Source organism: Coturnix japonica, chromosome 1 (genome assembly GCF_001577835.2).
Source record: "Coturnix japonica isolate 7356 chromosome 1, Coturnix japonica 2.1, whole genome shotgun sequence".
Taxonomy (NCBI): Eukaryota; Metazoa; Chordata; class Aves; order Galliformes; family Phasianidae; genus Coturnix; species Coturnix japonica.
This window is the reverse complement of record NC_029516.1, coordinates 107,369,837-107,392,776: the sequence shown is the minus strand read 5'-3', so window position 1 is coordinate 107,392,776 and position 22,940 is coordinate 107,369,837. Positions and strand designations below refer to the sequence as shown.

At 43.7% G+C, this 22,940-nt stretch overlaps 1 protein-coding gene and 1 long non-coding RNA gene across 3 annotated transcripts in view; one reads left to right on the top strand and one right to left on the bottom strand.

Moving 5' to 3' along the window:
- Positions 1-1,071: 1,071 nt before the first annotated feature.
- On the bottom strand, positions 1,072-8,323 carry PRDX4 (peroxiredoxin 4). Of its 2 annotated transcripts, XM_015885569.2 has the most exons (8): positions 8,075-8,323; positions 7,245-7,362; positions 6,540-6,656; positions 5,848-5,970; positions 4,773-4,903; positions 3,740-3,774; positions 2,772-2,818; positions 1,072-1,196 (listed from the first exon to the last, which is right to left on the bottom strand). In XM_015885569.2, exons 1-8 carry the CDS (start codon positions 8,295-8,297, stop codon positions 1,193-1,195), a joined length of 798 nt encoding a protein of 265 aa, XP_015741055.1. In that variant the 5' UTR covers positions 8,298-8,323; the 3' UTR covers positions 1,072-1,192. The 2 variants fall into 2 exon arrangements, with proteins under 2 accessions (XP_015741055.1, XP_015741047.1); XM_015885561.1 differs by lacking the exon at positions 2,772-2,818.
- A 6,012-nt stretch (positions 8,324-14,335) lies between these two features.
- Positions 14,336-22,940, top strand: part of LOC116652441 — a 23,465-nt gene continuing 14,860 nt past the window's right edge. The window contains exon 1 of the long non-coding RNA XR_004305441.1: positions 14,336-15,164. This is a non-coding gene — a long non-coding RNA (uncharacterized LOC116652441). The remainder of the gene's footprint in view (positions 15,165-22,940) is intronic.

The window sequence follows — 22,940 nt, the reverse complement described above, 5'->3', positions numbered from 1 at the left end:
CTATGTTCACATGCTGTTAGTTTATATTCTGCTTTCCATCACTGCTTCCTTGATGTTTCCCTGGAGATAAGGGAACTGTTGCCTGGAATATTCTGAGTTGTATCTCATGCCATTTTATAATGGAGGGTGAAACAGAGATCAGCTGATGTCATTAAATGGCGTATGGTGGCTCAGGGTGCTCTGAAATAGAAGTTCTCAATAGATTCAGTAGGGCAGTGGCTTTAGTAAGTAGCAATAAGCAAGACTCTCAGCTTACCTTTCATTTTAAATCTCTGCAAATCCTACCAACAGTCCCAGAATGAGACACTTCAGTAGTTTTCTTCCTTAAGTTTCCAATATTCTTTCATTCATGTATCTATTTCTGTTGTTCCTTGAACTTCTACCTTTCTTTCTGCCAGCTGCCAGCTCTCACCTCTCTCCCCTCAAACACCAACGTGTCTGTATTTTTTTTTAATCAGGCTTGTCTTTCCTCAGCTTCCCTGCCAGCATACCCAGATCACTCTGTAGAACCCCATTCTTTCCCTGGAAATAACATTTCAAGCCTGCAGTGTAATATGGCGAGTCAGGCCTTTGCTTAAGGACCATTTCATAGAATCGTTTGAGTTGGAAGGGACCCTTTAAAGTGCCACCTGGTCCAAAACCCCTGCAATGAACAGGAACACCTACAGCTACATCAGGGTGCTCAGATCTGCATCCATCCTGACCTTGAGTGTCTCCAGGGACAGGGCAGCCACCACCTCTCTGAGCAACCTGTGCCAGAGCTTTTTAGTTTTTTCTCTTGATCCTGTTTGTTCAGCCTCTTCTCTAGCTGTAGTTCTGACATTGTGACCAAGCAAACAAGATATTTGCAGAAATTAAGCTATCCATCAACAGAAAACCTTGTAACTCTAAGCCCAAGGTGCTACGAAAAATATGCTGTGGGAAAACCAAGCACATAAACAAAACTTACAAAGAAAATGTGTATTTCACAAGAATGCTCTGATAATATACTATCTATGCATCTAACAGGTTTTTAAGCTCCCAGAGCTTTAGCTGTCTGCTACAGATATATATCAGTCAAACTCAGGAAAGTTAAGAAAATTAACGAAATTTTATTGTCAAAAATCAAGTTGAATGTGACCTAAGTAATTAAATGGAAGTCAGCCTCAGTTCAGCTTATCAAAATACTTCAGTTTTCCAGCTGGATCTGGAATTATCTGCATAAGAAAAGAAATTAAAGTGTTAGTCTAAAAATAAAACTATGCAAGTGCAAGAACTTGTGAATCCAGAATAGTACAATACTTCAAAATATCATAGAATGGTTGACTGAAAGGGACCTTAAAGATTGCTCAGACCAGAGACCTATGGCTTGCGTAAGGACATTTTCCCCTAGATCAGGTTGTCCAAAGCCCCAACCAGCCTGCCCATGAGTGTCTCCAGGGATGAGACATCTCTGTTCAGCCTGTTCCAGTGCTTCCCTACCCTGAGTAAATAATTTCTTCCTAATGTCTATTCTAAAGCTCTCCTCTTCTAGTTTAAAACCATTCCCCTTTGTCTTGTCGCTACATCCTGTTGTAAGAAGCCTGTCCATTTTTCCTGTTAGCCTTCTTTTGTACTGGAAGGCCACAATGAGGTTTCCTTGGAGCTTTCTCTTTTCCAGGCTGAACAAGCCTAGTTCCCTCAACCCATCACCCTAGGAGATCTGCTCCAGCCCTCTGATCATCTATGTGATCTCCTCTGGACTTGCTTTGATACAGCCCAGGATATGTTGGCTTTCTAGGCTACAAATGCACAATGCCACTTATGTTTTTTATCAACAAATAACCCCTAAATCCTCCTCTTAATCTACCCTCTGCCCAGACTGTATCTGTGCTTGGGATTGTTCATGTGCAGAACCTTGCACTTGGCCCTGCTGAGCTGCATGAGGTTCATGTGGGCTTCCAGATCTTAAACCTATCAAGGTCCCTCTGGCTGGCCCTTCCCTCCAGTGTCATGACCACACCATGCAGGTTGGTGTCATCAGCAAACTTGCTCAGGGTGCAGTCAGTCCCACTGTCCATCAAGCTGTTGACTGCAACTCTATGAGTGTGACTGTCCAGGCAGTTCCTTATCCATCAAATCCAAAGACAAGCACATTGTGTGAAACAGTACCAATCCTCTGCACGAGCCCAAGTAGATGACGTGAGCTTCTCTTCCCTTATCCACCAATGCTGTAAACCCACTGCAAAAAGCCAAAATTTTCAGGCCTTATTTGCCCTTGGTGAAGCCATGCTGATTGTCAATGATCACCTCCCTATTTTCCACGTGTCTTATCACAGCTTCCAGGAAGATCTACTCCATGATCTTGCTGGCTACAAAGGGAAGACTGCTCTGTACTTCCCTGCCTTCCTTCTTTTCCATTCTTAAGGACAGGAGATACGTTTCCTCTTTTTCAGACAGTGGGAACTGCACCAGACTGCCACATCATCTCAAACAGGATGTATAGCAGCTTAGCAGCTTCATCAGCCAGTTCCTTTAGGACTCGCATATGCATCTCATCAGGATGCAAAGCCAACCCACAAACAACTGCTGAAGAGTAGTTTATCATTTGACCTGATAATAGATTACTTTTCATCGCTAATTATATTTAAGGGGAGTAGCAAAACCAGTTAATTAATTGGGGAAGAGAGAGTGCAGCCTACCAATGGAAGAGTTCTGGCAGTTGAAAGCAAATACCTTTATGCTCCTTGCCCCAGAAGCAAGACATTTTAATCAATTTGTTTCTACAATCAAGTGCCTTAGAATTTACTTACAGTTCTTCCCTTGGCCACCACACTCTCATGGCTTCCTCTGGTTTGATCTAATTAAATCAAACACATTTACAAGGCATGGCTACATCTTCGAGAAAGCATCTGAACTACCCTGCTATTTAAATTATCTGCATATTTTGCAGAGAGGAGAATGACAGCTGCTTACATTACAGTTTTAAACTAGTACTATTGGACCTATTCTCAGCATTCTGATGGGTTTTCAGACTGCGAGCTGCCAACAGGTGACTCACGGACTGCAGTCATCAAGGACAATTTTCACATGCATTAAAGAAACGTTCTGCTGTTTTTACTCTCAGCTAAAATGCTCACTACTCTCCATATTTACAGGCTATTGGGATCTGCTTTTGGTTGAGAAAGATCTTAAACAACAGTGTTCGGTCATCACTGAATGGTTTAAAAGAAAGCCACATTCTCAAATTAACAACAGTGATCTCATCTGACCTAAGCAGCTCAGACCTCCAGTAAAAGCTTCATTATCCTGCTGAAGCTTGATCCAAGCCCAGAGAACACAAACAAGTTCAATGGGTGTTTATCTGAACCCCGGCTCTTCTGCCTGTGTTAACATGTGGGTGAGTATCAACAAACACTTGAGCTTTTGTGTAGCAAAGCAGTGCTCTCTGCTGGAGATGTGATAGTGGCACACCATCTCTACCAGATTCTAAAGCAGCTTGTGAACTTGCATCCTTCTTCATGGCAGTGCCTAAGATCCACTGCGAGATCCCACAGAACAAGAATTTATATGGCCATGTCACTGTGAGGGCAGGACAGAATCAACCTAACCCTTAACTTTCCAACTTCCACTCAAGCTTTAACTACAATAATGTGAACCGACTCCTCTCATCTTCTTCAGAGTTGTAAAGATTCTGGATTTGACTTTAGATTTGACTTTAGAGGAAATTATCTTGGTGTTTTCTAACAGGATATGCAATTAAATATGAACAGTGACTTACCGTTTCACTGCCAGGCTTCCAACCAGCAGGGCAAACTGGAAGAGAAAAAAAAAAAGACAAAGTCTATATAAGTACTTTTACACACACTTCCTTTCCTGAATTTCCTTCATTTTCTCTTCCTGAACTTAATACGCTGCTTTAGGGTGCTCCGTTAAATAAAATACAACCAATGCAATTCTGGAACTGCAAATAACTTTTCCTACTGTTCCGGTATGAGAACCGCTATGGAGGCAGTGAGGGAATATAGCCATATTTGAGACAAACTTATAATGAGCCAGTGAAACATTATTTGTCAGTGGGAAATTATCACATAGTGCTTATGAAGAGTACAGCAATGGCGGCACAACCTTCACAGCATAATTGTGTTTCTTGACGGTTATCTGTCACACATCACCCACAAATGACACAGGACAAGGACTACTTGCATCTCAACTCTTTCAGGACATCAAAACATACTGAAATATTTGCCCTGATTCTTCAGGGCGCTGTATTTTATACTGCTTTATCCTTTTGACAGGTACATAATGCCTCTATTCAGACAAGGGAATGCTTTAGAATCAATCGTTTTGAGTTGGAAGGGACCCTTAAAGCTCACCTAGTCCAACTCCCCTGCAATGAACAGGGACACCTACAGCTACATGAAGTGCTCAGAGCCCTGTCCAGCTAGAGATCACTGTAGCAGAACCATCAAACCACTTCACTCACTTGGTGGCTAATTTCTAATGCTACTGAGTACTTTACTTCCAAAAAAAATAATATCTAGAAATACAACTTCTTCCAGTCTAGGTACAATATTAGGAAGTATTACTTCTTGGAAAGGGTAGTCAGGCATTGGAATGCACTGCCCAGGGAGGTGGTGGAGTCACCGACCGTGGGAGTGTTCAAGAAGTGTTTGGATGTTGTGTTGATGAATATGATTTAGCTGGGAAGTATTGGTGATGGTTGGACTAGATGATCTTCTAGGTCTTTTCCAACCTTGATAATTCTGTGATTCTGTGAACAATCTTCAACATGAAAACATTTAAAAGAGCACCTTCTCCGTGTTTGTCTGTATATTGGAATGCTTGTACCAAACGAAGCGTTTCATCCACTGATCTCCCCACGGGAAGGTCGTTCATGGTGATCTGTCGAAGGATTCTCTTATCGTCAATTATGAAAAGGCCCCTGTAACAAATGAGTTATTTTTTTTTAATGGAACAAAACTGATTGCCTCATTGCGTTTATCTCTGCAAGCACTATACAATACCTACCTCCTTGGGATACTACTAACCCACCGGGCTATGGGATGAGATGAGGACAAGTTAAAAACAGCAAGGAAAATACACTTCTGTGCAGAACATACAAGTAAGCAATGGCAAGCCCAACCAGGGGATAATGGAGATGCTATGGTGTCAGCTGGATCCCAGAGGTTCACAAAAGACCCATCTCTTGGGGCTGTTAGCTACCAGCATCCTTGACTCCAGCTGAACTTGGAAAGTCCCTGACTAAAAACAACAATTTAGGGGAATTCTCACCACGTGCTTGCCTTGCCCTCACATCTGCTGGCTGTAATGCAGGGTTATCAACCACGCTCTCTGTTCTGATTCCTTATGGCTTGTTTTTGTGCGTTCTTATTTCGTCTGGGTATGAATTCGCAAGCAAAAACTGCTCTTGCTTTGCAACAGTACCACATTTTGGTTCTATGTAGTTTGTCAAAGGAGTACACCAACATCTATGGCAGGTTATTATGACCCCAATCAGACTTCTTAGTACTTGTGTGCTTTCAAGCAGTAAAGGAAGACTTCATATAAAAGTTCCTTAGCACATATTACTTTAAGGACAAATAAGTGGCATGATCTGTTGTTAGAACATTTAAACCGTTTACATGAGAAGGGAAGATCTCTTGTAAGTACATAGTGCAGGCTTGCTAACATGCCACAAAGAAGAGCTCAGAGTGCTAGCAATGTTAGATGAGACCTGCTAGTTTGTACAAAATAACGCGAGCCACTTCAATATTAATGTATAGAGCTCAATGGACAGCATGAAAGAGAGATGTCAGTGTATCTTTAGATACAAAGTAGCAAGCACTAGTTCATCAAGACAAAATGAACAGTAACCAAGTGGAATACCTAAGTGCATGTCCTTGATCTTCTAGATATACACCATAGTCCTTGGAAATCTGGTGTGTTATATCTGATAGAAGTGGAATCTTCATCGGTCCGAGTCCTCCTTGTTTTCGAGGAGTATTAATCCTTGGAAAGAAACAGGATACAAATGTATTATTCACAATGATTTATTTCTCTACACAAAATGAGAAGCCAAAAGCCATTATAGCACTGACAGAAGAATTCAGTGCAAGTGAGGTTTTTTTGTTCTGCACACCAGGAAAATGAATGTTATCTCTGGTTCCAGTGATGTGTACAGCAGTTCTTGTGCAGTGTTTGGCCACGTCAATTAACAGTGGCATCCTTCTTGTCAGCCATATTTGTCTTATACTATCATGCCCAACTGGGAGAGCATACCTCATTTTAATAGATATTGGCATCTGTATCTCATTTTTAGTATTTGAACAATTCTGGACTGGGACAGGATATATTTCAAGCAATGTACATTAAAACCAGCTTCAAAGATAAAGATATTTTCACACAAGAAAGTTAACAGAGTTTTATCACTGAAAAATAACTCTACCGTTTGTGTCAATAACGTTGCGTTGTTACCCATTATGATACACCTACACAATCTATAAATCCGGGGATACGGTTCCTCAGCTCAGATGGGCCCATGAAAAACTTTTAGCAAAAGCCAAGGATAAGATACGTACCACGCTAAGTGAGTGAACTTGGAGTCCACGGAACATGCCACTACTTCTGTATTTATTGCTCTGAATTCCTCAATTCTGTCACTGAAGGCAATTATCTCGGTCGGACATACAAACGTGCTAGATAGATAATTTGAAACAAAATAAAGTCATATTATCATGAAACACTCAGTAAGCTCTCTGTTTAACATACCAATAAACAGCCTCATCAAAGCACTTACATTTTTATGTAAGATAATGGAAAAGCAGTGGATTTATCAGAAATTATTTCAGTTTCCACGTATTTTTTCCTGCTCCTTCAAGTATTTACCAAAACACTGCCTGCCTTGTTCAATGGCAAACACCATCCCTCAGCGTCCTACATATACTCTGCAAAACACAGATGGGACACTGTCCTCTGCAGCAGTGATGTACAGCAGAATATGGGATGCTGAGGTTACCCTACTGGGTACAACAGACTGAAGATTAGTCTTTCAAATTGAAGCACACATCAGCAGACACACTTGGTACAACAAGCATCGTGTTTTAATTTTACCACTGCATGATGATAACACAAAGGCAAAAAAGGCATTTTCTCCTATTGTTCTCTTTTTCTACCCCAAAACTTTCCCAAACAAAACTAAACAAAAATAGAAGAGAAAAATGGAGGAATGAGGTGTTTTGTGTAGGTGAGCTCAGTGTTGCTTTGTCTACTCGTGTCATACTTACAAGTCAAGAGGATAGAAGAAGAAGACGAGATATTTTCCTTCATAATCTGTTAGTTTCAGCTCTTTAAACTCTCCATTAATGACCGCTGTTCCTTCCCAGTAAGGTGCTGGCTTCGAGACTGAAATACAAAGGACATTCACATTAAAATCAGAGCATGAAGCACGTGTTCAAAGCAAGCTGCTCCTTAGCTCATGCACAAGGTCAACTGTTGTCCTTTTGCTTGAAAAACAACCTACCGCACACAATCACAAAATCAACCTTTCTTACTACTTTGCAGAGGTCAAAGCAATCCTTATGCATCTCGACTGGTCACAGAATCACACAGAATCACAGAATGACCCGGGTTGGAATGGACCTCAAGGATCATGTAGTTCCAACCCCCCTGCCTGGCAGGGCCACCAAACATACACTCTCTCGTCCGCTCTCATCGCATCTGCTGAGCAATGCTTAAGATGGAAGCTGCGTCCTGCCTCCCTGCAGGGGAACGATGTAACAGCGTGAGCTCTCATGGCAAAGCTCGTTCCCAAGGGATGTCTCTGTGCTCTCCGTTCCACCGAAGGGGGCTCTTCCAGCCCACGTGCCGCCCCAAGAGGTCGAGGCCGCGGAATGACGGGCAGAGACACAGAGGCAGGAGACCAACCAAACCCCGCACCGACTGCGGGCACTCCAATCACCGCCCGCTTCGCTGCGGCAGGGCTGACGTGGAACGACACGGTGAAAGCCAACGGGCGAGGCGGCCTTTCGGGATTTCTAACCCGAACGACAGCACAAAACATTCCCATCCCATCCCGCTCCGCCGCACCACCCGGCCCCGTCCGCCCCGCACCTACTCTTGGCCTGGCTGAGGTGCAGCGAGTGGTCGGTGACGGGCACGCGGGCCGCCTCTCCGGGGTAGACCTGTCCTCCCGCGTAGTAGTGGCACTGCTCGTCCCCGCGCTGCCGCTGCGACCGCGGCTCCTCCGCCTCCGCCGCCGTCGCTCCGTGCAGCAGCAAGGCCAGCAGCAACGCGCTGCTCCCCACCCCCGCCCGCGGCCCCCGCCGAGCCGCCTCCATAGCCCAAACAACGACTGCACGTCCCCGCCAAGCGGCGCGGAGGGGCGGTAGCGGGGAGGAGCTTGGCCGCCCTACGGAGCGGGCAGGGCCTCGCCATCGCCCCGCGGCGCTGCGCCGCCAGGGGGAGCGAGTCCGACCCGCGGTTGGTGGCTGGAGCACCTCGCCTATGAGGACAGGCTGAGGGAGTTGGGTTTGTTCAGCATAGAGGAGATTGTGGGGTGACCTCATTGCAGCCTTTCAATACCTGAAGGGAACTTACTCCCAGGAGGGGAGTAAACTCTTGGAAAGGGCTGACAATAGCAGGATATGGGGAAATGGTTTTAAGTTAAAAGAGGGAAGATTTAGGTTGGATGTTAGGGGGAAGTTCTTCACTAGGAGAGCGGTTAGGCCCTGGAACAGGCTGCCCAGTGAGCTGATGGTATCCGGCATCTGATGATATCTCCTAAAATGTTGGAAGCAGGATAAAATTCAGGTCATTAAAGGGAAGATGGACAAAACCCATTTGTTCATGCGAAGTGTTAGACGCCCAGTGGAAAAAAGCACTTAAAGAGCCTTTGTACTCCCATCCATCTTGAGTTCAAGTGTACCTGAACGTGGTTAACGTTGCTAAAATGTGGTGGTGATTGATAGAACAATATCTTATGTGATCCAGCTCTAGTAGTACTGAATTTAACACCAAGCCTTCCTAAACCTCCCTGCTTGTATGGAAGGTGACAGCTATGGCCTCCATGCATGCACAGAGAAAGTTATTTCAGTTGTGCTGCTCTTCTTGGAAAAATTTTGTAGATTAAATCAGTGATGAAATCCAAATATATATCCTTTATTGTTCAAATGGAGAACACTGAATTGAGGGTGGTGACGCACTGGAACAGGTTGCCCAAGGAGGTTGTGGATGCCCCATCCCTGGAGGCATTCAAGGCCAGGCTGGATGTGGCTCTGGGCAGCCTGGTCTGGTAGTTGGTGACCCTGCACATAGCAGGGGGGTTGAAACCAGATGATCTTTGGGGTCCTTTTCAACCCAGGTCATTCTGTGGTTCTACAATAACACAGACACCCTTCTCTCTTTGTCCGACATTGACCCAAAGATTGATTTTTTTTTGCTGAAATTAGTTATGCTGTTAACATGAAATAATAGAGGCACCATGCTACATTGATCACTGTGCTGAATATCATCCATTGGTGCAGTTCTGAAGTAGGAAGGGTTTACCATGCGTGAAGGGAAAGCTTGCTTATAAATCCTTCGCTTTATCATACGCATGAAAGGCTGTGTTACTGCAAGCCGTGCCACCATTGTGCCCTCAGTTATGATTCAGTTTGAGTTATGGAATCATGGAATGGCTTGGGTTGGAAGGGACCTTAAGGCCCATCTAATTCTAACCCCATAGCTGAGATCAGGCTGCCCAGGACCCCATCCAACATGGCTTTGAATGCTTCTAGGGATGGGGCATCCACAGCTTCTCTGGGCAGCCCATTCCCCCACTCTCTTTGGGCAAGTGCTTGTCATAGCTTACAAGGACATTTTAACAAATACATTGCCTTGCTTGCCATGCATGAGAGAAAATCTGTAGTGTAGAAAACTTTGCTGGAGACAGGATGGTGGAAAATAATTGTTCTGTAAGCGATCACTGTTAAAATCACCAATTAGAGGAATGTTTTCCTTGTTGGCTCCTGTTAAGGCAAGGCTGATGGGACCAGCCACGTGTCTACTGACTGCTGAGGATCCCTGAGGACCCTGTCAAGCTGAGGATTGCTGGGTGGTGGTGTTTGTTTCTATGGGAAGGTCATTCTGGCTCCTAACGAGCTGTAAGTGGCACTGCTGACGCAATAGGGCTGGTTAAATGCAAACAGCAACTTCATAAAGTCCGTCGCTAGGTGGTGGAGTGGCATAAGAGCTATACTTATTCCTGTAGCCTATGTCTGGGGAATGCGCTGGTGTTTGGGAATGAAGTGGTGTTTTTCCTCTGCAAACACAGCTGCCAAGGAAAGTTGTGTTTAATTTATTTCCCTTTCTTCACCTTGTGAGTGAACCGCAGCCAGCTTTGTTTCCTCATGGCATCCGTGTCAGGAACCCCTGAGGGGCTTGTGTGATAGAAACAGCGCTGAGCATGTTATTAATGTGTTCGACCAAAAATGACAAAAAAAGAGTGCTCGATATTTCTAGTCATGGGAATACAGTTGCAAAAGCACCATCCGGTCAAAGCTTTGTTTTACCTGTGCAAGGGCTGACAGGAGCTACAAGGTGGTGAATACAAACAAAACTGCCTCCTTGGCCTAACAAATAATGTTGTCCTTGCAGGGCCCTGTCAGTTCTGCTTTGGCTGTCACCTTGCAGGTGAGTACTAGTGTTTTTACTTCAATTCTTGTTGTGTTATAAAGCAAGAGTTAAAGTGTCCCCTGTTTCTCAGAGAATTGGTGCAGTGTTTGGACAGTGAGGACAGAGAAAATCAGCACTGAACAGTAGCTGTTAGATGTTCATCATCTACTATCATCATCATGGACTATATTTGCAGCTGACCTCTATAGCAATGCAGACGCCAAGACCTAACCCCAAACCAGCACAGCAAGGAGCCTGTGAGCAAGGCCCAGCTGCCTGCACTGAGCCTGCAGGAGGAAGGTTATCACATCACCACAGAGCGATAAGCACAGCTGTGTCAAGTTCAGTGATCCTTGTCGGTGTCCTTTGCAGTGGTTCATCTGCCCTCTTGGGGTCCTGACCTCTGTTCTGCCTCCTCAGGCCTGCAGTCAAGCCCATGAAATGGAGCCCATCAAGGCATTTGTGTTATTAACTTTCTAGCTGTTCAATATCTGGCTTTGTCTTTCTGATTTGTTTGGACATGTGAAAGTGAAAAACGGTGTTTGACCAGAAACCCTCACCTTGAGTTGGTCTGTTTTACATTGCTCACTAGGTGGCAGTAAAATGTTGTTCTTCCAATGAAAACGGGAAGTTGGGCATTCTGCAAGTGCCTCTGAAGTCCTCAAACCTTTCCTTATTCTTTCTAAAATATGAAATCTACAGGTGTTTATAACATCTGTGAGAGGAAAAAAAACTAGGAATCTAAAGTGTGTTTGCTCCATTTACAATTACCATTAATAAATGAAAACGTTACCATTCTAATGGTAATATTCTCATTTGTTCAATTTCAGTCTTGCATAAGTTTCAGAGTTTCAGCTGCCTGAGAATTCTTAGTGTAATCACCGAATCATAGAATTGCTGAGGTTGGAAAAGATCACTAAGACCATCTAACCCCACCATCAGCCCATCCCCACCATGCCCACTAACCATGTCCCTCAGTGCCACATCTGCCTCTTACTTGAACACCTCCAGGGATGGTGACTCCACCACCTCCCTGGGCAGCCTGTGCCACTGCATCACCGCTCTCTGAGAAGAAATACTTCCTCATATCCAACCTGAACCTGCCCTGGTGGAATTTAAGGCCTCTTGTCCTGTCACATGTGAGAAGTTAGGTATTTTCTTGCTAAGGAAAATTTCTTTATTATTGGAAATGATATAATATACAGTAGGTATCTCAAGATCTTGTATCTCCTTGTGTGTTGTGCACAGTTTAAATTAGTGTATAAGCTGCATTAGTGGTGAATTGTACAGTAATTTCATTGCATCCTAACATTATCCTTTGTTGGGCCAAAGCTCCTTCTCTGCTTTGGATTGTCAGCTTCCATGGGACCTTGAGAAGCCACACCTCCATACAAGAGCCAATATTTGACCTACCACATCTAAACCTTGAAAAGTGCTGTTGTTTTCCCATAGTTTAATGGAATGTAAAAAAAAAGTGACCATTTAAGATTTTTATTTATTATTTCTTTCTACTTTCTTTTACAGAAGAGGATTATTCACAGCTTACCCACTGATGAACTCTTAAGTGAAAGCATAGAGATTTCAAGATACTTAAATGTGTTCAGGACACTACACTTCACATAAACTACTTGTGTGCAAACTATTTATATGCCTGTATCCTATGATCTCACCAGAATCAAAAAATAGAGGAAAATGTTTAGAAAAGACTCATCTTTGCTACGTTATCTGCAGCTGATTTTGTTGTATCTTCTGCTCTCTTTTTTCAAAGCCTATGGTAAAGCACAGCATGAAGTTTAAGTACTGAAATTAGAAGAGTAAAACCCAAAATACTGTCACCAGTATCTTCAGTGTGGAATCTGGGGTATTAATGCAGTAAAAAAGTGGATTGGGTCATGCCATTGAGAGGGTAGGTATTGGTGGGATAAATAAAATAACGTGTTGACCTGTACTACGCAGCTCCCTGTTAAATGGAAGTGCTCCTCAGGCGTATGCTTTGAAGTACTCCTTAAAAGTTGGCTGAGTGAGCTGAAGTTCCCAGCTAAAAATGTTGATAACGCAGAATGGTTTTCGGGGCAGAGTTCCTCTCTTAGACGTGAGTGTTGATTTCTGAGATAAGATTTCTGCCAGATGGTATTTTTAATGGAAGTGAAGCAAGCAACACTTACAAAAAGAAAACAGACCTCTGAAAAGTCAGGTTCCATATCTCTTGATCTTCCCGTAAGGAAGCAGTCTTCAAGGTCATTTGCAACATTTGCTGCCATTTGACAGAGGGCTGATGCAACGCTTTTAATCCTGGTGAGTCTGTAGCAGCACTATGAGCAGAATGGAACATTCAGGTGGTTATCAGGGCATAACTCAAAATTGCTCCATGAAAAATGCCCCAGGTCGTCTCTTTGGTGATTTCACCTTAATTCCCTGCAAGGCCACTTTATTTACTGGAGCACCCTGGATGCAGTCAGAATCAATTGTGGTGAGCAGCTTTGCCACGCTATGGGTTTTGTTCTCCCTTTCTCTGCAGGTAGCAGCAGCGTGCCATGCAAGTTACCTGCTGGCATGCAGGTCGGCTGGGTGTATCTGAATAGGTCACCATAGGTAACGGCTGTTTGCACTTACCAATTTATTTGTTAAGGATCAGTAGCTCATTGCAGTCCTACGCTACTTCGTGCTTCGGTGCATCCATGTTTCTCATCTTCCTGGCGCTTCTGATAACACTGGGAGAGCTGCAGGGCAGCAAGCAGGGAGGAGGTGATGGGGAAGGACTGTCCCCAGCAGCACAGTGCACGGCCTTCTCCCCACCTCACCTAACAGACACGTTGCCATCCTTGTTTTGACGCTGTGATGTTTTGAAAAGTCTTGAATAAGAAGCCAACAGAAGGCTCTGGGAGATGGGGTGCATAGTAAGTGTGCTAAATCCTCCTGCACCTCTTAATAAAATGCAGATCTGCTCTGTCTGCAGCCACAGAGGCTGTCTGCTTTTCAAAAGCTATGAAGATTTCTGCTTTTAGCCTGAAGCTCTCTGGTTTGAAGCCTGCTGTCGGTGCTACTCTCACAAGTAAAGCAGTGTGAGGTTTGCTCAGCAGCAGCAATGCGCTTCTCAGCACAGCAGCAGAGGAAGTAGCTGGACTGAAATGTCACAGAAAAGCCCCAGACCTGTCAAGCAACCAGTTTCCTGGAATTTTGCGGATATATCTCTGTCCTGTCATGACGACGAATTTGCTATTTAAAAGAGCCCTCCTCAGCTGCAAAAACTACCTAGAAGAAGCCATGATGAGTCACATCCCTTCAGCTTTGGCACAGGATTGCCACATCCAAATGCTAAAAAGTCAGGAGGTTTGATATAGTGACAGTGATGGACTGAAGATTCCCTCCTTTCTGCCACAATTTAGGCTTGGTTTGTGGTGCTGTGCAAGAGGCAGGGAGCAGCGCTTAGCTGGGAAGAAGGATGCAAGGAGGCTGGACCAGCTCTGGGTATCAGGAGTTACAATGCATCAGGAGACTCAGGAGGCACAAACACTGCTAAAATATTACTTGAAATGAACATTCATGAAAAAAAAATAGTGAGACATGCTGAGCTGGAAACATTGCTATGGCTGTTAGGTTTTAATTAGCCAGAAGCTGTCATTCACACTGTGCTTCTGTGCAGTGATTGTCCTAATATGGTTGGGTCTGGGATCCAATAGAGCTGGACTTTCCTTTCTTAAGGAATGCTAAGCACTCAAACATCCATTATACATCTCCTCCTGCCTGCTCGAGTGCTGCAGAAGGAAGCTTTTTGTACACTACACTTTGCAGTAAATGATACTAGTTGTTGACTAGCGGTACTTACTGTAGCACAGTGACACAGATGGCCCCATCTGGCCCATCCAGAGGCATTCCTTCTGAAGTGAAATGTCTGAATGTTTCACAAGGGGACAGTAGCACCACCTCACCTGTTTCCTATTGAAGTTTTAAAGGGATGTGTGTTCTGGGCAGTGCAAAGATTGCTGCATGTACTTCCACAGTATTCTGTGAGCTCCTTATGTGCACGTACACACTCAGATACATGTTGGTGAGAAAACTCAAATGAACTTGTTTTCTTCTTTTGCCTCTTCAATAGAGGACACCCCATTAATATTAACGTACTTGATAGTATCTGCTTTCAGAGACAGGAACACTTTTAATCCTCAGTCTTACTTCATGTGAGTGAATACATATTTACTTGCCCAGAGTTAACTGGAATGTTTGTAATCTGAATTATACTGATGCCTTTTTGGGCATCACTGTGTGGTCTGTTGGCTGACTTCTTGTCTGGAAGTCTTCATCTTTACTGTCTTATCTGTCTGGTACCTTCTGGAATCAATTTGCTCTTTATACCACTTATAACATTCTGTGTACAGAACACTGCAGCTAGGACTGCAGGTTCTGGACCATTTCTCACATTTAGTAATGAATTTTCTGATTGAATTCTTTTACAGATAGCGCTTCATACATGCAAAACAGTGCCTGCGATCTTGGTGGATTTTTTATGTATTGCATTTATAAAGCTCTCAGGAGTTGTGTCATCATCTGAGGAGGTGAGTTGTCTTGTCGGATTCTTGTATTTCGAGGCATTGAGGGAAAAGCCTAAAAAACATGAAGACAAAAATAAGTCTGTTAACACAAAAATAAGCAACATTAGAAAGAATCATGCTTAGTTAAATCATGTTTTGAGTAACCAGACTAATTTGGAATAACTACCAGATATGCAGCCAAATGGCTGGATGCTATTGGAAGAATTATGTTATGGGCATTCACTTATTTAATAGCTGCTGTTCCACAAGTGGTGTGGAAGGCATGAGCAGGGTGGAAGCTTTGCCCAGAACCCAGCAGCTGTGAGAAATACCCAGCAGCATCTGTAGGCCACTTCTCTGGAGAGGTTGGAAGAACGTTCTCATGGGGTGTGGAGAGAGAGGCTGCAGTTCTAAACAGTGTGGGTGGTTGCTGTTTCCTCAGAGGTTGGTGAGGCACCGGCACAGCTGCCCAGAGAAGCTGTGGTGCCCCATCCCTGGATGCGCTCAAGGCCAGGTTGGATGGGGCCTGGGCAGCTGAGCTGGTGGGGGGCAGCCCTGCCCACTTGCAGGGGCTGAACCTTGATGCAAGCTTCTGTGATGTCTGGCCTGGAAAGTGTGCTGAACATCAAAGAGCTAGATGGTCATTAAACTAAATTATTCAGGGTAGAAAAAGTAAAAATCTGCCTTTCAAAATGTGGAAGAATCTCACTCTAAGCAGCACTGCAGTAAAATGGAGACCTCCATCCACAGCTAACAATAATGCACATGGGATGAAATCAACCAACTGCACATTGCTGAAGATGAGCTTTAAGTTACCCATTACCTCTCCAGAAATGGAGTTCAGAGTGACTGTGAGTAGTTCTAAGAAATGTTGTCTGTGTCAGAGCAATGTTCAAAACAGCAAACAGATTGTCAGAAATTACGAGGGAAGACACAGTAAACAAAATAATTACTTTGTTGTGCAGTTACCTCTTGATTACTATGAGCAGTTCTGATCTCCCTGTCTGAGAAGTAGAGTTGAGGTGGAAAGGAGCAGAGGAACCTGACAAGTATTTGCTTGGAATGGAATGGTTTCTGAATTGAGACTGATTAAATGGACTCCTCAGAATGGAAAAGAGAAGGTAGTAAGGCACAAGACGCATGCAGGACATATGTAGCAGATGACTGTTTTTCTCACAAAACAAGAATGTAAGACATCATGTGGAACTGACAGGTTGCAGTTTAAGCAAACAACAGTGAACAGCTTTTTCCTCACAGTCAAGGGTCTGGAGCACACATGTTATGGGGGGTGGCTGAGGGAGCTGGGATTGTTCAGCCTGAAGAAGAGGAAGCTCAGGGGAGACCTTATAGCTCTCTACAACTGCCTGAAGGGAGGTTGTGGTGAGGTGGGGGTTGGCCTCTTCTCCCAGGTAACAGCAATAAGATGAGAGGGGAAGTGACCTCAAGTTGTGCCAAGGAGGTTCAGGTTGGATATTAAGAAATATTTCTTCTCAGAAAGAGAGGTGAGATGTTGGAACAGGCTGCCCAGGGATGTGGCACTGAGGGATGTGGTTAGTGCACAATATTGATTGTAGGTGGATGGTTGGACTGGATGATCTTAGTGGTCTTTTCCAACTTTGATGATTCTACAATTACACTGGAATCAACCCCACAGCATCTTATGGGTGTCAAGGGTTTGAGTGGGCTCAAAACTAATCACACAAAGTAGTATGAAAAATACTCACAGAGATGACAACTCTGCTGCAGGGATCCCCAGGGTGGCAGGCTGCTGAATGTTGGGTGTAAAGGAGGATAAGAAGCCTTCACGATGACTCCTTTTAAAAATTATTTCCATTAGCATCTGCTACTGGCTCTCGTCAGCAGCAGAATACTGGACCAAATGGACTTTTGATCTGATCTAATTATTCCGTGTAATGTTTATATGAGGAGTCAGTCTGGGAGAAAGTCATGTGAAATACACCAGAGACCCACAGGCTCCTGAGGCTTTCTCTTCATAATTTAGATGTAGTTTGGATATCCCCTCAGAATCTCAGGGGAGAAGGTCTTATTTCTGTCATGTGAAAATGGGAGAGCCCTGAGGGCTGTTGTAATGAACCAAAGAGCCCCATGCTCTTGAGTGTTGAACTCATTTCCCTGCAGGATGGCACATAAGATGAACACTGATGCTGCACCTTGTGCATGGTCCCATGGTGTGTCTTGCGGGATGGAAGGAGTCACTTGGGAAGACACACAATATACTGAGCAGGTGTAATGCGTGGTCTTCTCCTGTAACCTGGTGTGTGGTCGTTCTCTGGAGGCCTGCTCCCCTTTCTGCTCTTCACATTGCATTGCACTGGCTGCTTTCTGAGCTTCTGTAGAGCAACAGGCATGCAGAAAGGAGCCAATATATTGTCTCTGGTTAGGGAGTGCCACTTCCAAACAGTGACAAAATTGCTCTTTAACTGAAAGTGCAACCGTGAGCACTGCACTTTCAGTGCAAGTATAATGTCGAGCTGGAATTAAATTGAATTTCTGTTTCTTCAGGGAGGCTAAATTTAATCAGGTGCTCAAAATCAAATTAAGGTAGAAAGCAGTTTGGAAAAACACAAGAATTATAATCCCACTAATGTCCTGAGGTAATACTGGGAAGAAAAGTGCTTTCATGCAACATGAGGAATAATGTCTGTAGGAGGCAGCTGCACATAGCTTGCTGTAGCCCCACATTCTCTCGAGGGAGATGTCACTGAGCTCTGCTGGCTTCGCCTTCATTACAGCGGTAGCAGCAAGTGTGCTCCAGCCTGACCTGCCAGTGCTTCTGTTGGGCTGTTGTTTTCTAACCTGGCTGTGAATCTGGAGATGTTTTCCCTGAATCAGCCCCTGGGATGCTGGCCCATGAATGATGCAGAAGTGTCACTTCTTTAGGAACATGGGGAAAACAGGCATTGCTCGCTGTCTGGGAACAGAAAATGGATCCCACTCTGTGCTGTGGCCTAGCTGCATGGAGGGTTTTGGGTATTGACAACCATGCAGTCTGATCACCGAGAGGAAATGGAGGGGCCCTGTTTAGCCCGGCTGTGAGGAATGAGCCTTCCCCCACTGGTTTCCTTCCTGCACAAAGGGAAGTTTCTGTGGCTCTAAGGTGCTATCGCTGTCCTCATCCCCAAGGCATTCCCCCCTCAACCTGAATTTGTCCTTCTTATTGATGGAGAGATTTTGGAGACAGTGGCTGGAAGCTGCAGCTGTGGTTCAGTACGAAAGGGAAACACACTGCTTTGATATCACCTGCAATTGCATTCAGCTTGAACCAGCACGATACCTTGATCTGCTATGACCCATACCCACCAGGAGTTATTAGCTAATTGAATTCAGACGGTAACTCCCTAACTGTTTTCAAACTAAATTAACTTGCTTCAAGGGACCAACTCATGTTTGTATTTCCAAGATAATGGATTTAGGCTTCAACTGAAACCTTGCCAGATAATGAGGAAAAAATAAATCAATGACCTCATTCTTATCTGGTCTTAGCAGGCAGGCTTTCCTTTGCTAAAAGTGACCCTGAAATTGCCTGGATTGATTTGCACACAGGGCGCCAAGTCCTGCTAATCAGAGCCATTTTGTGGAATGCTTTGCTAAAGGAGGAGTGCTAATCCGGACATCAGCAGAACTGGAAGTATTTTAAACACTGCTTTTCTTAGAGTCAAAGTGAATGCTCTGAGAAATTCAAATATGTGGTAAGATAAAGAGTTAAGGAGGAAATCGGCCTCCGTGCTAATTAGAGGGGAAAAAAACATTCTCACCATTGTGCCTGGGACTGAGCGGTCTCCACAGGCAGATGCATCTCTGATTATTTAATTGTCTGCTATTGTTAAATAAGAAATACTTTTCAGATGTTAAAGGGAGAGCAGTACTTGATGCAAAGTAGGGTGGCTGTAGTGGTGGAGATGTTGCTTTTGGTGTCTCAGAAGAAGTAGGCAGCTCTGCAATATACCCCTCCAGTACTGTGTGCTTCCTTACTCTCTGTATGGACCTCTCAAATGAAGGCCTAAATCTTCAAGTGATAAGTGTGATTAATATCAATTTAACAAAAAAAGATATGACACAGTCGGAAGTGAGTCAGTAATAGTCTACCGGTGAAGAATCCATAAAACCTACACTTAAAGCCTTATAAGAAAATTGAAATTTTATAGTAGCAATAGCAGCAGTACTGGTAGCAACCAGTTTGGTCTGTAAGAGATGTGAAGTTTTAGGGAGAAAGATCTTTTATTAAAATATAAAGGTTTTTATAGAAACATTGCTTCATTTAATGTTGAGCTCCTCAGGGAAATACTCGGACCTGCCTGCCAGGAGACTGCTAAATACATGAAATTCCATGCAGAGAGAGCAGTTCTTGATGCTTTCAGGTGACTGACTAATAAAGCTGGAGTTACTTCAGGAAAGGGGTAGCCACATCTGAGGGTAGCAAATTTGTTGATAGTATAAAACTGGGAAGAGAGGCTGATACACTGTCTAGTTGTGCTGCTGTTCAGAGGGACCTCAACCGGTTGGGTAAGTAGTTGGATGGATGCCTCAAGAAATTCAGCCAAGGCAAATGCCAATCTCTGCCTCTGAGGAGGAACAATCCCATGTACTAGTACACTGTCTGGAAAGCTTTTTTTCCTCTTCTTTGTGAGGGTGAGCAAGCACTGGCACAGGCTGCCCAGAGAGACTGTGGAATCTCCCTCCTTGGAGGTCTTGAGATCTTCAAAATGCAACTGGATGTAGCGGCCCTGAGCAACTTGCTTGTTGACTCTGCTCTGAGCAGGGGGTTGGACCAGATGACTTCCAGCTTCAGCTGATCTGCAATGTTGTGAATCATGAATACATTTTTATATTTTGACTAGGACCTTCTAATGAGGAAAGGAGCAAAGAACAGAGCCCTTATGTTCAGTAGAGATGGTTTAAGATGACTTCAAAAAGGATCTCTACTGAGTCAACCTGGGCTCTTTGAAATAAAATGGATTTCACACATGAATAATGAGATGGCTCTTCCCCAAACACAGCTAGGACCACTCATCCCAGATGCCTGCAGCCATCCTTTTCCCTGGGTGTACTCTTCTTTGCTTACTTACTTATCCTGTGTGGTCCGCTGTATGCTCAAGTGGCTCTGGGACTGCTGCTGGCAGAAGCAGTGAGGTGCATGAGTGGATGAATGCTGAGGTTTGTATATCCTGAGGGAAGCCTGTGTCTGAAGCAGGTCCTGATCTGTCCACCAATGCCTGGATGTGCTCAAGGGCTGAACTTTGGGCACCAGAGGAAGACTATGGCTAAAAGTGCAGGTGCCTACATAGGCTGTGAGACCTTCATTCTGTTTTGAGGGTTTCCATGTTGGACTGAAGTGCCTTCAGGGGTCAGAAGATAGCTAATTTCTATCCAATCTCATTGCCATTTTTTTTCCTCCTATGGACAATATCAGTGTGCAGAAATACCTCAGCTAGTGATCATCCATCACATTTGCTGCAGACAGGGAGCTGTCACAGTAATGTGAGCACCATATTTCACCTAACCTGGCTATACCTGCTTAGAGGCCAGGCTTTTTAGCTCTAATGCTGTTGTGGCTGTATGATTTTTTTTGGAAGCTGAACTGATCTCTCATTGGTATTGTGCAGGTTTGGATGTGCTGCCTCAGCAGTTTCAATGTTGCGCTCCATTGAACTCTGGCAGTGTAGCCAAAAGAATAAGTAAGCACATCAGGGAGGTGGTTTGATCTGAGCATAACATTCATTCATACTAGCAACATCATGGAATGAAGTAAAACAGACATAACGTTCCCATGAAATAAATTGGATGCAGAAATTAAATATCATGACGCTAAGGCAGTAGCTGAAAATGTTCTGTGTAATACAATTTCTTTACCAAGTACTTATAGTGGAAATGTTTCTTTTGAAAAGGACAAATATTTGAAAATACTATGGTTAAAAAAAAAAAAGTTAAATAAAAACATCACACTCCCTACTTTAAACCTTCTAATCTTTAAAATTTTTAATCTAGAAATTAAGATTAAAATAAATTTAAGGTTAAAAAAATATGTTTGAAAAACTCTTTTAGGCTGTTGTCTGTAAGCAGTTGCTATAGCTTTGAGGTGAAGATCACTGAAGACCATTTTGTTGCCAGAACGTGGTAGGAGTGCAAGGTTAACAAGTTAGGGGAGGAGCTGTGAGGAACTGGCTGCTAGTTGTCTCCAAACCATAAATAGACAGTGTTATCGAAGAGTCAAAGTTGCTCTGGTCAGCTGGATAGCATCTCCACACAGAAACAGAATATTTATCTAATATGTGAACCACAGCCTCAAATCTGATTATAAAACTTTTATCTTAGTTTTTAGCTGTTTTGTGGAAATCAAATATTTTCTTTCTTTTCCTGAAAGCAGTTGCCCTTTGCCATATAATGCCATCTTTAGCGTGACTCACCCAGCAGCCAAGGCTCCATCAATGGCCATCAATTATCAGCAGTTACAGACAGCAGTTTCCCAGACTAGGGGAAGTTGATGTGCACAAGTAATTTTTTTTGTTTTATTTGAGGTTTGTTTCATTCCTATATGAAACTTCTGTGAGCTCAGAGATGTGCACAGTTGGCCCCCCACGCAGACATACCCGGTCCCCTTCTCATTTTAGGTAATGACACTAAAAAGGTAGAATTATCCCAAATGATGAGACCAAATGTCAAAAACAGATTTAAAAGGGAGTTTGGATTTTTATAACTTCATGTTTTTTGTTTGTATCCTCTGCAGCTGTGTGAATCTTTTCCCATACTTGAGATACTCGTTACGTCTTGCTTTCTCTCTTGGTTGCAGTCTGGTTCCTAAAGAGGTGGGAATTTGCCTGCTACTCTTTCCCTCACAGGCAGCATCAAGGAGGTCTTCTACCCACACCATATTTTCTGGAAATATGTGGGAACTTTATGTCTTTGAGACTTCCTACCTGTTGTATTAGAAGAAAACTGGCCAACAAGCTGAACCAAAGGACAAGAAGGCAGACCAAGAACATTGTCGCATAGCCTTGTTTCCTTAAATGTTAGCGGTTTAGCTTTCACTCTTAAAATAAGAACCGAAGTTGGTTAAAGGAATGTCTGGAGACAACCTGTGGTTTTCTGCTCAAGCAGTCCTCTGGGACTGGGGAACTCAGTGGCTGAAAGAGCCTGGATGCTTTTGTCAAGGTCTTTCCCATGGTTCCTATCTTCTCTTAAAAAAACACATATCTGTAGATGCTGTAGATGTGATTTTTAGATCAGTGTTTTGGGCACAGTGCTAAGACTTATTTGCGCCATGTACAGCAGGGAACACAGGAGGTGATTACCTATACCAGAATGTTTAACTTTCAGTGATAGCCTTGATAGAAAAGCAGAGAGAAACTTGCAGGTTTTTGGACATACTCTGGTTTAATGTCCCATCAATAAGACATCAAAGCAGCAATCTACAGCTTACCGAAGATGGAAAGCACAAATTTAGTGTGCAGTTTGCATGCAGCAACATGTCATGGTTTTGTAATTTTGCTATCAGTATCAGTATTCCACATCATAACATCATGTAAAGTATCCGGGGCCCGGAAAGGAGGGAAAAAAGGGAGTGGGATAAAACAGCGACAATCTAAGGAGGAAAAACTTATTTTACTAAATACGATACCGAAATACAAGATAACACAATATAATATATGAGCTAACAAATTGAACGAAACAGAGAGAGAGAGATCCCGAAAACCGAGGGCTACTGTGAACTCTAGGCGACACGGCTGGAACACTTCCCCCTCTCCGAGAAGTTCGAGAGAAGAAGGAGGGCACTCCAGCCTG